The 11,741-nt window shown below is 51.5% G+C and overlaps 1 protein-coding gene across 1 annotated transcript; it reads right to left on the reverse strand.

Annotated features, from left to right (window-relative positions):
• Window positions 1–761: 761 nt before the first annotated feature.
• Fmod (fibromodulin) lies at window positions 762–11,481 on the reverse strand. Its single transcript, XM_038349548.1, has 3 exons — window positions 11,373–11,481; window positions 7,508–8,493; window positions 762–2,471 (listed from the first exon to the last, which is right to left on the reverse strand). The coding sequence occupies exons 2-3, from the start codon at window positions 8,484–8,486 to the stop codon at window positions 2,320–2,322; spliced, it is 1,131 nt and encodes a 376-aa protein (XP_038205476.1). The 5' UTR covers window positions 8,487–8,493; window positions 11,373–11,481; the 3' UTR covers window positions 762–2,319.
• Between the last annotated feature and the right edge of the window lie 260 nt (window positions 11,482–11,741).

Here is an 11,741-nt window from a genome sequence, read left to right on the forward strand (position 1 = left end):
CATTCCCCAGTTCACTTTCACAAAAAAAAAAAAAAAAAAAAAAAAAAAAAAAAAAAAAAAAAAAAAAAAGGAGTTGGGGCGGTCAGAATTTGGCATGTGTTTATCCTCAGTCACTTCTGCTTTCCTCTGTACCAAAGACGCAGAGGCAACACCAACACCCTTTGTGCTTCAAGACAATGTGAAGTTCTTAGCCTGGCATCTGGCACCTGAAGGGTTTCAAGAAACATTCACCAACAGGAGTGGAAAGTAGGTAGGTGGCGCAGACTTAGTTCTTCCCGGACGGAGTGAGCTTTGCTAGGTCAGGCAGCTCTCAGCTTTGGGCAGGAGCCACTAGAGGGCAGAAGCCATTAATGTAATAGTACCGCAGCTCTGCCAGGTCCAGAACTACAGAGTTGGCAAGGGAGGAGGGAGAAAAGCATTTAGAGAGAGTGTGTGTGTGTGTGTGTGTAAGGGCAACAACAGAAATAAAACCAACAAAAAACAACCCTCAAAACCAGTTTTTCTTTCTCCTGGGAGACAAGTGGGTGTGTAAGTAGTGAGATTAAAGTTTAGAACACACTTGCTAACTTGAGTTTTTTGTATAGGCTACTTTTTAAAAGCTCTTAGCTACACTTACCCGAGAAGAATACAAAAGAAAGAATGAATACAGCGCGAGGCCTGTGTGACTAGGTGTCCTGAGGCAAAGCGGAGGGCTGCTACCAATGACTCCATCCTTGCAGATGCATGGATAAAATAACTTTATTAGTCAGGTTAGCCACCACTCATGCTCGCCCTATGCTGAGGACCCTTTATAGAGGCATGACGGTGTTCACATGTAGGTGCTTCCCAAGAGCCCTGGGCAGGGCAGCCTTGCCCCACACGCGGCACTCGCTTGTTGAAACAAGCTGGTCTGGCTTTTGTGGACTGGAGATTCTGGAGCCCAGGACACAGTCTAAGCACCCTCCTCCACCCCTCCCCTTTTCAGAGACACTTGCTCCCAAGTGCATGCAGAATCAGGGCTGTAAGGTGTCTGGATAGAGACCTGACTCAGGCTAACATCCCTCAACTAGTCCTTGCTGCTGGCTGCCCAGATGGCTCCATCCCAGTGGGATCTAGAAGAGCCTGTGTGTTGTGCCCAGGCAACATCACCTTTAAAAAGGAGAAGACAGGATTGCTGTCAGCCACACTACAAATCCCAGGCACCTTTGGGCCCGAGGCGTGACTTCACCTAGTAAAGCAGGAATCCATGCCCAGGGTAGCAAGACTTGGCCTGGCTTGGGCTTCTTGCACCCAAGCGAGCATCTCTGGCAAAGCTGGTAGCTTAAGTTCCGGCCTTAGGGACAAAGCAGTTGTTGAGATCACTCCCTAGGCTGGGCTAACAGGTGGGCCCAAGGCTGGTGGAGTCGGCTTCTACCATCTGGGCACCAAACTTTCCTACTTGGATTGAAGGATGGGTCTTTCTCATGTTTTAAAAAACACACTGCTGCCCCCTCAAGACTAAAAGCCCAAGAAGGGGCACAGATCGTGTTTGGTCAGATGAAACCGAGGACAGGGCCTGCCCCTTCAGTTCTGCTAGTTTGAGGTGTGACTCTTCCCTACCCACATTATGGATGTGATGGTACCATGTAAGCCTTCCCTCCTTTGAATCTGATCCTCCATTACAGAACTGGTTGTCTCCTCTGGTATCAAGCGATGACATCATCACTATGCTGATGACCTTCGATTTTGTGGCTTTAAACAGAGGAGGTTAGGGAGGCATAGTGGTGATCTTAGGCATCCTTTTAGCCTCAGACAATAGTGTGGCCTCTCTCCACAGGTTGCTGAACAGCTACCATGGGGGCCTTGGGGTTTGTGTATCTCCTGACTGCCTAGGGCATAGAAGAGGCCTTAGTGAGAGAGGGCAGAGTGGCTGGGTTGGGCCTAGGAAGGGGTGGCTGCGCAAGAGGTATGTTTTGAGGAGCAATGAATAGGAGCCCAGAGTAACTGCAGAAGCAGCAGCTGGACCATGCTGTTCAGCACAGCCCCCAAAGTCAGATTGTCTGAAAATGGTTATATGCTACTGTTTACGCAAGGTTACACTCTGCCAGATCAGGTCATGGGGAAGGTTGAGTGGTAGGAAGATTTGGGGGGCTGGACTCTAAGGCTATTCCTCCACTACTTTTGTCCTCTGCAGAATCTGACAGGGTCTCTGATCCCACCTAACCTTGCCTATTGAAAGGAGACTTGTGTCACCTGCTTGCCCCAGACCATCCAGCAAAAGCCAAACCAGACCATCCAAGCCGAATGTAGCAGGGTGACGGTGAGCCAAGTGCCCCGAGCCCGAGCTGGGAGCGAGGCCCCTCAGATCTCGATGACGCTGGCGAGGCGCAGGCAGAGTGGCGCATCCGCAGGCACGGCACTGCGCTTGATCTCGTTCCCATCCAGGCGGAGCACCTGCAGCTTGGAGAAGTTCATGACGTCCACCACCGTGCAGAAGCTGCTGATGGAGAACTCTGGTGGGACAAGAAGAATGGGCGGGTGGAAGAAGTCCAGCTTAGAAGTCAGATAAAAAACCGGCTTGAAGGGCCCTTTTGAATCCCTGAAATAAAGGCTGGGGCAGGGGTGGGGAGGAAGAGTGGAGTGTCTGGGCTAGAGCTGGAGTCGGGCGGATCGGCATTGTTTGGGGCAGTGCTGGGAACAGACCCTGCCCTATTTCAGCTTCTGCAGCTCAACCTCTGGTTCCCCTACCCCTACCTGTACTTCACTCCACTGCCCCCATCCACATCCTTGAGCGTTCCTCCCACTAAGCCTTGTGTTTTTCCCGTCTGTGGGCAGCAGGGGGAAGCAGAGTGTAGGTATAGACCACAGCGGCTGCGGAGAGCTCGGCTGCCTCTGGGAGGAGGGCTTTGCTAAGGGCACACTACCAGGAGGACGCTCCGGAAATGGAGGGACACCGTTCTTGAATATTTCCTGTCATTTCGCAGGTCTAGAAAGTGGAGAGAGAAATCCTGGCTTTAGAGACGAGTGTCTGTGTGCCGAGCCTTCAGGAGCCTGGAAGGGGAAGGCAGGCTGGATACGGAGCATTGCCACAGTGCTCCAAGATCAAATAAATGGCCAGGCATGGTGTTGCAAGCCTTTTATTCTAGGACTAGGGAAGCAGAGGCAAGCAAATCTCTGTGAGTTCAAAGTCAAACTGAACTCCACAGTGAGTTCCAGGACAGCCAGGGCTGCATAGAGAGACCCTGTCTCAAAAAACATACTAAGCAAAACAAAACCAAATAAGTGATTCCCCTGCCTCCTGTATATGATTACATAGACCACTCTTTTACTTTGGGGGATGGGATCTCATATAGTCCAAACTGGCCTCAAACTGATGATGTAGCTAAGCATAGCCTTGAACTCCAGACGCTCTTGCCTCCACATGCTGAGTGTGGGGATTACAGGTGTGTACCACCACACCTTGTAGTCTGTCTCTTTTATTTATAATTTTTTCTTATGCCATTTTCATGTGTGTGTGTATCATGTTTACATGTATGTGAAACACCTGGGTGTATGCACACATCTGTGTGCATGCATATGGAGGCCAAGGCCAACTGTCAGGAATCCTCACCAGCTGCCTTCTTTCCCTGAGGTAAGGTCACTCAGTCATACCCAGAGCTTGCTGGTATGTCTGCTCTTGGTATCTAGCCAGTTATCTTGCCTTAGAGATCCTCTGTCTTTTGAGGCTAGAATTATAGGAGGGCTGTCACCGCCACTGGGGTGCAGGTCCAGCTTCTGAAGCACAGGCCCCAAATTCCCACTCCCTGTGTTTTGTTCTGCAGGCCCTGAATGTCCTTGGGTGTCCTTTCCTCCAGACCTTGTGACTGGAGGTGGAGCCAGAGCCATCCCTCAGGACCTGGCTTCTTTTTACTCTCAGAAGTCACCGAGGACTCTTTCAGAGAGGAGTTCCCATGGAACAGATACCATAACTTTCTCGCAACATAAAGCCTCCCACAGTTATCTCTGCTGTCCTATTGGGTGAGTCAACCAGAGTCAACTACCGGTCTCCAGTCTACTGTCAGTCATTTGAAAAAAAAATCAAGATCCCAGTGGAAACTCCAAGAGAGACGGCGACGTCGTCACTGGACGCCGTGAAGCCTGTCAGGGCTGCCTTCCACTTGAGGCCCCAGAAGGTCGCTCTTGTGATTTGCTGTGAACTGGTTTGGGATGAGGTGCTGATGGGGTCTGGAGCTAGGATCAACACAACACTGGCAGCTGCAGCCTGGGCGTAGAGCAGGGCTGCCTTTGTCACACCAGAGATTCCCCTCTTCTTGCAGAGGTGCCTGGAACTACGATCAGAACGGGGCTGGTGGGACTAACCCACTATTTTGAGACAATGGGGAGGGGGTTCCCCCGGGGAGGCAGTGAGTGTGAAAATGAAGGTTGCCAAGGAAGATGGCGCAGAAGGCTGAGGCTGAGGAGGAATATGGTTTTGAATTAACACCATTAGTTTTTAATCTCCATTAAGAACTGACCAAGATGGGCTGGAGAATAATCAGGCCCCTGGAAGAGTGGGGTGCTGGGAAATACCCTGTGGGGGGAGGGGGCAGAAGATCTGGATTTTTTTTTTTCATTTTCTCTCTGATCTTTGGAAACAGATTTAGTGGTTATAGTCCAGATGGAGTCTGGGTCTGTTATCTGTGTACAGGGTTCTTGGGGGACATGAGGTGGCCAACTTCTTTGTCCCTTCCTATTATTCTATTTGGGACTGAGATAGACATCCCAACCAGGAGCCTGCAGACTGTGCTAAAAATCCAAGTTCTCGGTTATGGGCACATAAATGTGGACCATATCTGTGAGCAACTAGACACAGCCTTTAGATCAGGTGTCTGTGGGGTTCTGAGAGCCCCCCACTACCTTCCTCAAACCCGCAGTAGGTCAGGGCTTCTGTGAGGAGGCCCTGGCAGACATTTTCCAGCCCAAATTAAATACTGACATAAGTCTTTCCAAATACCAATCCTGCCCCGCGCCACTGGATCCCACAGCTTCTGAATAACATTCCATGGCTCTGCCTCTGCACTCTCTCGGCCAGGTTGGAAAAAGTGAGGAAGGCTTTGAAGGGAAGCGGGGAGCTGCTGAGCTGCACGCAGGTCTAGAGCTGTTGTCCCCACCCCATAAGGCCTCTCGTTACACCTTCACCCCAACATGGTCCCCGACTGCCAGCGCAGGAAGATCTCCTTCCTGGCTTCCTCAGTGTATGTGGTGGGCAGGCTAGGGAGCAGGGTGGGCTGCCCCTTGTTCTTAGTCAGAGATGCCTGCCTTTACGAGCTCTGACAAAGGGCAGGGGTTGAGGGTTCTCTCTTCCCTAGGCTGGGTGACCTGGAGAGATGGTTTTCCTGTCTTTATACTTTACTTCCCCATCCTAGAAATTCAGAAAACAAGCACTCAAACTGGACTTGTCCACTCTGAAATGGCCACAAGAAGGCAAGCTGACTGTGTGTTTCCATGGGTTGTCTGTGAAACTGTGTGTCAGGTCCTCTGGATGGTGCGTTGTGCACACACTATTTACTAACGCAAGAATGATATGGCGCAGGTGCTACTCTGCTTATTAAAAAGAATCCAGGAGAGAGAATAAATGATAACCAGGAGAGGGAAGGAAGGAATTAGGCCCAAACTGGTCACACAGGGATCTGGGGTAGATGCAGCCATTTTCTAGTGATTTGAGCAGAGAGCTTCCTTGCAGGGCCTTGGAGCAACTCATTGAATGATTTACTTTTGGATTTGCCTGTGTCTGACTGGCTATTTCTGCATAAAGACAGAAAGGGGATGAGAGACGTGATGGCACAGCCTCTCCTTGCCTCATCTCTCTGATTGAATGGCTAGACATTAGCTTCTGTGCTCTTTCCCGGAGAGCCTCCTGCCACATGCTCAGGGCTGCACTTGGACGAGGTACAGCATGTCATGTGACATTTCTCATATGACAGCTCTTCTGGATTCAGAGTAGGTGGGAGGTGACTGCAGGGTGAGACATAAATCGTGAGAAAATGCCAAACTCTGGGGTGTGTGTGATATCTTTAAGATAGAGTAAATGACTCCTGACATCACCTTGGGACTAACAAGACTCCTCCCCGAAAAGAGAGACTTTAAGTAAAAAACCAACCTAGGGTGTATGTAATGTGCCTTGCAGTTCAAAATAAAGGACCAGACAGACACCTTTTCCCTTCACAGCCCCACTGCAACCTCCCCTATTCCCTCTGAGAAAGGCTGTCTGGCTGTTAACATCTTGCCAAATGACTGATCTGTCCCCCTGAGAGGAGACAGGGAGAGGGAGAGGACAGGACTGGGTCTCTCCTGTGCTTTGATGGCTCATTCCTTCTCTGCAGGTCAAAGGAACTTCAAAGCCCTCTGCGTGGTCACTCACAGGCCTCCCTTCCCCAGAGCACACTGGGCCACAGCGGGAGGGAAGCTAAATGCTGGCTCAGTGCCTCCCAGCTGAGATCAGAAGCCACTGGGATCAGGCAAGCATATTCTGAGCATGAGATCCTCAGAAAGAGGCTGAAAGACCACTGTCAGCCAGACATTCATCTTTTAGCTCTTAGCCTCAGAGAGGTGGTCCTGTCTATGTGGAGAAATTCTTATAAAACACCCAGTCTGTGCTCCCGCTGGAAGCCTGCACGGCCAGGCTCACGTTGCCGTTGGGAGGACCTTTGCCACCACAGGCTCCTTGGACTCCAGGGAGAACTGGCAAGAAAGAGTCCCACACTCAGCTCTGAGAGGCTGCCCACTCCTGTCCATCAACTGGTAAGTCTGAAAAATAAACACCCAAACCAGGAGACTAGGCTGCACCAGCAGGAGTTGTGGGGCCAACAGAGAGGCTGCATCTGTTGGTGAGCTTAAGAATGTTCAGAGACCTCGGCTCTTTAGCCCGACCTTCTCCTGAGGCAGACCCCAGAAGATAACAAAATCTCTTCTTGAATATCCCTCAGGAGCAGGGGTTCTCAACCTTCCTAACGCTGTGACCTTTCAATACAGTTCCTCACGTTGTGGTGACCCCCAACGACAAAATTATTTTTGTTGCTACTTCATAACTGTAATTTTGCTATTGTTATAAATGCATGAAATGTAATGTAAATCTCTGATATTCAGTATATCTGATAGTCGACCCCTGTGAAAAGGCCGTTCCACCCCCAGGTTGAGAACCACCACTCTAGAGCCTCTCTAGACTCATCTCTCACTGCTCCTAACATGTGATCCCTTCCTTTCAAGCATGCTCCCAAAGGTGACTTGTTAAGCGACCGGTTCTTCCGGCAACACCCCCTGCTAACTGTTTTCACCCTGCCTCACCACAGCCCCTGTGCTCACCTTGAAACTTTCTTCTTTTAGGAAGTGGCCTTTGGAGCCAACCAGCTCTATAGTGGTTCTCTCACTTCTGCTGGAGGGCCGGTGCGAGCCTGTCTGCACTACAGGGCTTTGGTGGTGAGAGTTCTGATTGATCGTTTGGTTCCCTGTGCTCATTTCTTTTGTATCCCCATTAGCTCTGGAGGGGAGCCCTCCCTCCCCCAGATCTCACCGTTGATCCTGTTGCCCTGGAGGTAGAGGTTCTCCAAGTTGGTGTTGACAGGAGGGATCTTCTGCAGCTGGTTGTAAGACAAGTCGAGCTCGAGAAGGCTGCTGGAATTGAAGGTGTTGGTAGAAAGGCCGTTGTTGGTGAGGCTGTTGTGAGACAGCCGCACGTACAACAGCTTGGGTGAGCCCCGGAAGTAGTTGTCAGGGACGGTGTAGACATTGTTGTGTTCTAGGTACAGCTGCTCCAGCGCTGAGGGCAGACCGTCGGGCACCCTGCGGAGGTGGTTATAACTCAGATCTAGCAGGATCAGGGACCGGAGGCCTCGCATGGAACTCCCCACTTCCTGGATCTCATTGTGGTGGAGGTACAAGGCTGTGAGGTTCTCCAGGCCCTCCAGGGCGTTGCTGGGCACCCGCGAGATCTGGTTGTGGTTCAGGTGGAGCTCTCGCAGCGATCGGGGCAGCGGGCCGGGCATCCGGGTCAGGTTGTTGTGATCTAGGTACAACCTCTCCAGGTGTCTCAGCTTGGAGAAGACTTTCCTGCCTATCTTGTCGCTGGTAATCTGGTTGCCATGGAGAGCAATCCAGAGCAGCCCGGTGGCATTGTCAAAGACACTTTCCTGGATGGCGGAGATCTGGTTGTTCTGGAAGTAGACATACTTCATGCGGGAGGGCACAAAGGGCAGGTACTTGAGGTTGCGGTTGTCACAGTACATGGCTGTGGGGAAGTTGGGTGGGCAGTCGCATTCTTGGGGACAGTCCCGGGGCTCTGGGAGAGGAGGTGTACCGTAGGCATAGGCTGGGCCTTCTTCCACGCCGTAGGGGTAAGGCTCCGAGGGCTCATAGGGGTAAGGGTCATAGGGGTCGTAGTAGGTGGACTGCTGGTTTCGGAGGTATTGGATCCACCAGTGAGAGTCTTCATCATACTGGCCCTGGGTGAGTGAGCAGAGCCCTGCCAGCAGTAGGATGAAGGCCCACTGCATCTTGTCTCTGTGGAGAGGGAGAGAGTAGAGCAAGTAGGGACATAAGTGAAGGTGCCGGAGGGGAGACGGGCGGCTCAGGGTGTCCACAGATGCTGAGCTACACAGACGACACTGTGCAGTCAAGCACTGGAGGGCAGGAGGTGCACTTTTCCTTCCAAGTGCCTCCTCCCACCGGCTCTGCACACCCAGGGAGCTGGGCCCGGTTGTCTGGGGGAGGTCAGCGCTCTCTCACTTCTGCTCATGCAGCAACGAAAGGAGTCTGAGGTTAGAAAGGAATCTGAGAGGCAGAGGCGTGGGGCCACAGTTTGGAGAAGGGGGCAGGTCCTTCACCTCCCTTGGCACCCTAAGGTTCTGTTGTTGAAGCTGAGAAGCACAACATCCTCTCCCCCAAGTTGTAAACCTTCCTGTACCGGTAATGGTGCAATAGTTTCTGAATTCCCATCTAGTTTGGACTCCCAGGGAAATCTTTTCTGAAAGTTCAAACCCAAGCATCTCCTGGTTCTTTCCATATCCAGGATGCCTCCAGAATTGACTGAGACGTGGAAAGGGAATAGCTGAGCTACTTCTGGAAGATCCTTTGATCTCTCGGGCAGCCTGGGGGTTTCTGGTCCTGAGTGTGTGGGAGGGTGTGGTTCCCCCGTGGCCACCACAAGGTCTGGGCTATTCTCCAGAGCGCCATCGCCTGTGCGTCTTCTGGGTGAGAAAATGCACTGGTTAGCAGCTCTGTGGCTGTGTGTGTACCCAGACTGCCAGTCTTTCCAGGCTGGGAACCCAGCACCGCTTTAGTAACTGTTTTCTGGGCTGACTGTACTATGTCTGGCCTGGTCTGCTTCTGTTTCCTGTGGTCCTGAAGACTGGAGACCTAATACTCCCCTCACCCACCGTGGGGATTGCAATAGCTACGTGAGAGGCAACTGAAATGGATCAGGGGCACTGAGAAATGGATAGAAATGTATGCATAGCCAGGAGTGGAATTTAATATCCCTCTTCTTTTTCTTTCTTTTTTCTTTTCTTTCATTCATTCTTTTCTTTCTTTCTTCCTTCCTTCCTTCCTTTTTCTTTCTTTCTTTCTTTCTTTCTTTCTTTCTTTCTTTCTTTCTTTCTTTCTTTCTTTCTTTCTTTCTTTCTTTCTTTCTTTCTTTCTGAGAAAGAGTCTCTTTACACAACCTTGGCCATCTTGGAACTCACTCTGTAAACCAGGCTGGCCTGGAACTCCCAGAAATCTGCCTGCCTCTGCCTCCCCAGTGCCGGGGTAAGAGGCGTGTGCCACTATGCCTGCTGCATCCCTTCTCCTCTTTAAAGCTTCCTCCTCTAGTTGACGTTACCTGTCTTTCTAGGCTTACTCATCACCCACATTGCTGACGAGCCTGTCACCTTGGAGCTTGCTATGCAGGAAAGACAAGAACAAGGCACACTGGGGTCTCCAGGAGAGAGGCTGGATGTGTAGAAGATGGAGACTGGGGTGTCATATCTGGCCTGGGGACCCTAGCCCGGGTCCTGCAGCAAGGGCATTGCACGGTCCCTGTGAGCAGGGGGACCTCCCAGAACACAACTGTTAAGACGGAGAGTGCTTGGAACCTTTCATGACCTAAGAGGGTCTCCTGGTGCGCTCTCACTGTTGGGCCATGCTAGGATTGGCAATGTGGACAGGGCACGAGAAGAGCTAAAAGACAACATTAGATGCCATATGAACTGATGAGAGGTCCCCTGACTATGACACTCTAACTACTCAATGTTTGGGCACCATCCCTGTCAGGCCCCTCTGCTCCCTGGAAACAGTTCCTTCAGAGGTCTTTTCATCCCACCATCTCCTGGACGGCTCAGAATGGGCACCCTGGCTCATCCTTGGGCAGTCACAGTCCTTGAACAAAGAGCCACAGTGTGTCTGAGGAGCAGACTCAACTGCCCACTGCCTAGGATGCTGGCTGGTCCCTGACTCAGGCCAGGAGAGAAGACGGATGAAGCGGCCCACTGCCAAGAGAGCATTTTTTCCATGCACAGCCCTGGGCTGCTGCAGGACCGACCAAGGTGGCTGTTTAGAGAGGGCTGGCACACTAAGCCTCTGTCTCCATTCCACCCGCTTCCAGACTAGGCACTTTGGCAGAAGGGAGCTACTTTCCTCTTCAAGACTTGACTTTCCAGGGGGCTCCATGCCCAGCCACAGTGGCCTCTCCTCAGAGGCATGGCTGCTTGGTAGCAGCGCAGGCCTGTCCTTACCCCACCGATCTAGAATGTCGCTTCAGGGTTTCATTCCCTTAAATTGTTTCTTGTGCTAGTGACCTTCTGTTCAGTGTGAGGATCCCTGGGGCGGTTCTCTCAGACTTGGAGATTCTGACTCAGAAGCTACTGTACTTTGTCATTTCTTCACTCTAGGGAAATTCTCTCTATCCGAGCTGAGGTCAAACTAAAAGCCATCTCCTGGGCTGAGTGGGACCTCATTCTATCCATGACTCCCTGGACACGGTCAATTCTTTTTTCCCCCCCTTTCATCCCAACAACACACATATTATACAAAACTTACCCCCTAACATTTGGGTACCATGCCCCTCTCTATGAGATTTCTGGGACATTCAAAGACCACCTTCCAAAGTGCCCCAAGCCCCAAGCACTCTGGGATTCATGGGTAGCAGCAGAGAGGCTCTTGCAATTTCTATCATGCTTGTGAAATGGAGGCTCCCAACGCCCATAGGGAGCGGTTAGGAATCCAGTAACATGCTGGAGCTCATGCTCCCTGCCATAAGCCCTCTTCAGCATCCCTGGGTGTCACGGACCAGGTGGGAGGAATAACCCATCTTTGCCTACTCGTCTCCCCAGTCTGCCCCCTTTCTTTATCTCTTCTTGTAGAATTACAAGGGACAAAACCTAAAGTAATATGACTACACTTACCTTGGGTTGAACCGCTCAGAGTGACCCCGTCCTTCTGTCTGGCCTCCTTGGGTTGGAGAATGTGAGAGAGAGGAGGAGGAGAGAGAGAGGAGTGAGTGCCTACAGAGAGTGTACAAGTCTGTGCCCCGCCAGGGCCCGCCCCCAAATTCCTAATCAAATATCTTGAAGAGTGGCTGAGGAGCCTAAGCGGGCTTTTTCAGTTCTGCTCTACGGGAGGAGCTCACAGCGAGCTCCACAAAATTCTGTCTGCCCAATGCTGTAAAAGCCACCTTCTTTCCACGTACTTATCTTCCCCGAAGCGCTGGCAGCTTCAGGTCTCTTGTTGCCGGAGGAGTTAGCGATGCCCCAGAAGTTATTTGTACAGTCCCT

This window comes from Arvicola amphibius, chromosome 12 (genome assembly GCF_903992535.2).
Source record: "Arvicola amphibius chromosome 12, mArvAmp1.2, whole genome shotgun sequence".
NCBI classification, from domain to species: Eukaryota; Metazoa; Chordata; class Mammalia; order Rodentia; family Cricetidae; genus Arvicola; species Arvicola amphibius.